Consider the following 4,841-nt stretch of genomic DNA (forward strand, 5'->3'; position numbering starts at 1 on the left):
CCAATCTGCGATACATGGTTGCATCAGGAAGAGGAGAACCTGAATCCTTAGACAGGAAGGTAGTGTACTCCATAGGCGTAGAAGCTGGCTTGGCACCAAGTAAGCCACAATCCGTGATTAAGTCTAATGCATACTTCCTTTGATACAGTGCAATACCGGTTTTGTTGCGCGCTACCTCCATACCAATAAAGAACTTGAGGATGCCAAGATCCTTAATCTTGAATTTATCATCTAAGAAAATCTTAACAGCCCGAATTTCATCCAGATCGTTCCCTGCCAGCACTAGATCATCCACATAAACAAGGATGGTAGTAAATCTTGTACCGGTGGATTTAGTAAACAATGAATGATCATTTTTAGATTGAGTGAACCCCAAGTCAGCAAGAGCAGCAGAGAGTTTGATGTTCCACTGGCGACTAGCCTGCTTCAAGCCGTACAAAGACTTCGTCAATTTGCAAACTAACTTGGGATTCGAACATTGCAGTCCCTTTGGGAGCTTCATGTAAACATCTTCATGAAGGTCGCCATGAAGAAAAGCCATATTCACATCAAGCTGATGAAGGTGCCAGTTCTTCGCTGCGGCAATTGCAAGGAGAACCCTCACAGTGCTCATCTTCACAACGGGACTAAAGGTGTCAATGTAGTCAACTCCGGGAATTTGAGTGAAGTCTTGGGCAACAAGCCGCGCTTTGTGTCTCTCAATGGTGCCATCCGGATTGAATTTGGTACGAAAGATCCATTTACAACCAATTGCATTCTTCCCAGGAGGAAGAGGAGTGATGATTCAGGTCTTGTTTTGCTCAAGAGCAGTGAGTTCTGCCTCAATGGTCTTCCGCCAACAATCATGCAAGACAGCCTCAGAATAGTATTTGGGATCCGGGTTATTTATGAGAGAGAAAGTAAAGGCTTGGTGCTTGGGAGAGAATAATGCATATGACAAATGATGAGAAAGAGGATACTTACAAGTTGAAGGTAATTGGAGCGCATTCATTGGATCTCTATGTGATGAAATGTGGAAACAATAGAAATCTTTAAGATAAGACGATTGTTTTCTTTCTCGTTCAGACCTTCTAAAGATTGGTACATCAGGTGGAGGTTCAATGTTAGTGGATGTATGGTCTAATGATGCTTGTGCTGATGCTGGTTCCAATGCTAAGGATGATGCAGAAGTAATTATGTCATGAGAAGATGCCACTGGCGATGCAGAACTTATAGATGAATCTGATGCAATGCTCATAGTAGGAGGTGCTGGTGTGTCATGATGAGATGCAACTGTATTATATGTGAAATTATCATAGTAAAATGCAAAAGGGTCAGAATTTGACAAGTCCAATGAATGTTGATGCATGGAAGGGAGATCGCTTGTCACTTGTTTAAAAGGAAAATGGTGCTCATAAAATTCAGTGTTCCTTGATATGAAAAGTTCTTTTGTTTTCAAGTCAAACAGAATGGATCCTTTTGTCCCTGATTGATACCCGAGAAAAATACATTTTCGAGCTCTTGGATCTAATTTTCTTCTACCAGCACTTAAAGTAGTGGCAAAAACTAGACAACCAAACACCTTGAGAGAAGTTAAATCTGGTTTAGCGTTGAAAAGAGCTTCATAAGGAGTTTTATGTTGTAAGTAAGTGCTTGGCAGTCTATTAATTAAATGTACCGAATGTTGCACTGCATAGTGCCAAAAACATTTTGGAACATGAGAATGAAACAAAAGTGCTCTTGCAACATTCAATATGTGTTGATGCTTCCTCTCAACAATTCCATTTTGTTGAGGAGTCTCAACACAAGATGTTTGATGCAATATTCCTTTTGAGTTGTAGAAAGAATTCATTTTAAACTCCATTCTATTATCTGTTCTAATTTGTTTCACAGTTTTATGAATTTGGGTTTGCACCAGTTGAACAAAATTTTGCACCAACCTCGCAGCTTCTTATTTCAATTTCATGCAATAAATCCAAGTGAACCTTGTTTTATTTTCTACAATAGCAAGAAAATATTTATGGCCAGAAGTTGATAGAATTGAGAGTGGCCCCCCAAATATCTATGTGTATTAAGTCAAAAGGATTTTCAGAGTGTGTATTACTATTAGAAAATGACAATTTCTTTTGTCTAGCAAAGTGACAAGAATCACAAACATGAGATGATGAGATGCACTCGATGAATGGAAATGTATTTTTCATTATGGACATTCTGCTATATGGTAGATGACCTAGTCTAGCATGCCATAAGGCTCCTAAATTCTGCTGCACTGTCAAATTTATTAAGGGTGTATGAACTGCTGGTGTAGTTAGCTTCCAGGGTTGAGCATTCATCACATAGAGATCACCAATGACTTTAGCTTGCCCAATCATCTTCAATGATGGGAGTACCTGTATCTCACAAGAAGAATCAGTGAATTTTAATTCACAATGCAATGACTTTGTGAGTTTAGAAACTAAAATCAAATTGTATTTAAAGTGAGGTATGAATAAGACATTAGTAAGGGTCAAATGGTTCGAAAGTTGTACAGTGCCACAAATGTTTGTAGTAGTGGTGGAGCCATCAGGTAGATTTACTAAGACCGGCTTCATGTAAAAGAAAGTTTTAAAAGACTCTTGAATGTAAGATGCATGATCAGTGGCTCCACTGTCAAGTATCCAAGAGGTTTTATTAAAACTTGATGACATACTCAAGAAATGCCTACCTTTTGGCTGAGTGAGGGTGGCTGAAGAAGTGATGTGGTTAACACTATGGGAAGCTGGCATGAATGGTTGTTAGAGGAGGGCCAGTAAAGTTTCTTTCTGATCTGGAGTTAACACAAGTACTGTATCATTACTCTTTTCATCTGAGCCAGAATCAGTGATCTCAGCACTAGAATTCTCAACTGTCCCTTCAGTGCTGATTTGATTAGCTACTCGTTGTTTTAAGTGAGCAGGAAAACCATTTTTCTTGTAGCAAGTTTCTGCTAAATGACCAATTCGATTACAGTAGCTACAAATCTTAGAAGTGTATCCTCGACCATAGGATTTCTGAGTGCCTCCTCTACCTGTACTTCTCCCACGGCCTCTGCCTCTTGCTGGGAATGAACCACCTCCAGCTGAGGCTTGCACTTCCAAAGAATTAGTCACAATTTTGCTATCAGACAACTCACAATTCAACTGACGTTCCTGTTGAGTTAGCATAACTAGCACAGTGTTGATTTCAGGCAATGGCGTCATAAGCATAATTTGTGATTTAACAGTGGAATATTGTTCATTCAAACCTCTCAAAAATTTAACAACATATTCTTCAGATGCATGATCTCGAACGATTTTTAATCCACAAGAACAACCACTCACACAAGCAACACAATTAAGGATGGCATGTAAATTTTCTAATTCTTCCCAAATAGCCTTCAGCTTAGTAAAATAAGAGGTGACAGAGAGATCACCTTGTTTGAGCGCATAGAATTCCTCTTTCAACTCACCTACTCGAAAAACATCTCCATGCGAATAACGATGCTTCAAATCGTTCCATAAATCTGGAGCTGAACTAATCCACATCACGCTTTTAGCGATCTCAGGACTGAGAGAGAGGTTAATCCAAGAGAGAAGAAAATTATTGCACCTATCCCATGCTTCGAAAGTAGGATCGCCTTCGGTCGGTTTCGGAATCGATCCATCAAGGAACTTCACCTTATTCTTCGATCTCAGTGCTCTCCACATGTCGTGCGACCACTGGTAACAATTTTGAGGCGTTAGCTGGAGCGAAATCAGAGAAGTTCCAGGACTTTCACCTGGATGAAGAAAATAAGGACTGATCGGATCAGAAATGGCAGAAGAGGAGCTGGATCTGCCGATGTGTGTTTGAAACTGACAGAATTGACGCATGAAACTAGTGAATCTCTCAAAATCTGCAGCGGAATTCGATGAATGACTCGCATTCGAATCTGATGACTAATCTGCCATTTTTGAATTTGGAGGCTCTGATACCATGTAAAATGGTATCGAGCTTGTAATTTAAATAACTTGCAAGAGCAAGCTTGAAGAGGAGAAGTCTTGTGATGCAGCCTTAAGTAGAGAAAACAGAAGAGAGAAGAACGAGATTGTGATTGAGAAAGAAAGGAATTTTGGAATAATCCAATTGAATTGAAGAGTCAAAGCTATATGCAGTATATATAGCTGTACAAATAGGAAAAATTAAATAACTAACTAGTGGTGTAGAATTTAAATCTAACAAACTAACCAACCTGCCAACTATACAAAACAAATTCTACAGCTATACAAAACAAACTCTAATAGATTGCTATTTTGCTGCATTTCAATTTTATTGGGCAATACAAAGTATGCAGCTGTATTATGTTACATTATAAAAAAAAGTGTCTAAATAATATGATGATAATCAGTGACTAAAAGAAAGGAAAGTTAAAATTTTGGTCTCCTTTTCATTTTACTTGTAACCTTGCACTCTATTGAGAGAAAATAAGAGAGACTTTAGTTTTGTCTTCTAACACAGTAGGAGCCAGAACAGTGTTACTTGCAAGGATAGTTGTAATGAATGAAGCTTAGTGAATAACTCAGGAGATATTTTGTTTTTGTCTCCTTTAGTGCAAAACCAAAAATAGAGAAGAGAATAGAGAATGACACACAGATACATTCTGATTCGGCTACCCAGTGCAATGTAGCCTACATCCAGTCTCCATCACAACAATGATAAAATTTCACTATCTTTTCAACATATTACAATTACCAATTATTCCTAGGATCTATCCAATCCTATCTGAGACAAGTCCAGATTCTAACCCAACTTGAACTTGACTAGGACTCACCTTAACTTTTAACTGCAAAGTGCTAACCCAACTTGCAAGAAAATCCACTCAAAAT

At 38.5% G+C, this 4,841-nt stretch overlaps 2 protein-coding genes across 2 annotated transcripts; both read right to left on the reverse strand.

Moving 5' to 3' along the window:
• Positions 1 to 784: 784 nt before the first annotated feature.
• LOC140180508 (uncharacterized) lies at positions 785 to 1,843 on the reverse strand. The gene has a single exon (XM_072221724.1). The coding sequence runs from the start codon at positions 1,841 to 1,843 to the stop codon at positions 785 to 787; it is 1,059 nt and encodes a 352-aa protein (XP_072077825.1).
• Positions 1,844 to 2,753: 910 nt separating this feature from the next.
• Positions 2,754 to 3,848, reverse strand: LOC140180509 (uncharacterized). Its single transcript, XM_072221726.1, has one exon. The coding sequence runs from the start codon at positions 3,846 to 3,848 to the stop codon at positions 2,754 to 2,756; it is 1,095 nt and encodes a 364-aa protein (XP_072077827.1).
• Positions 3,849 to 4,841: the final 993 nt, after the last annotated feature.

The sequence above is a fragment of the Arachis hypogaea genome, chromosome 17 (assembly GCF_003086295.3).
Source record: "Arachis hypogaea cultivar Tifrunner chromosome 17, arahy.Tifrunner.gnm2.J5K5, whole genome shotgun sequence".
NCBI lineage: Eukaryota > Viridiplantae > Streptophyta > Magnoliopsida > Fabales > Fabaceae > Arachis > Arachis hypogaea.

What these genes read in the sequence shown, in the direction of transcription:
- LOC140180509 (XM_072221726.1), bottom strand. Translation starts at nt 3,848, where the DNA reads ATGCGTCAATTCTGTCAGTTTCAAACACACATCGGCAGATCCAGCTCC.
- LOC140180508 (XM_072221724.1), bottom strand. Translation starts at nt 1,843, where the DNA reads ATGGAGTTTAAAATGAATTCTTTCTACAACTCAAAAGGAATATTGCAT.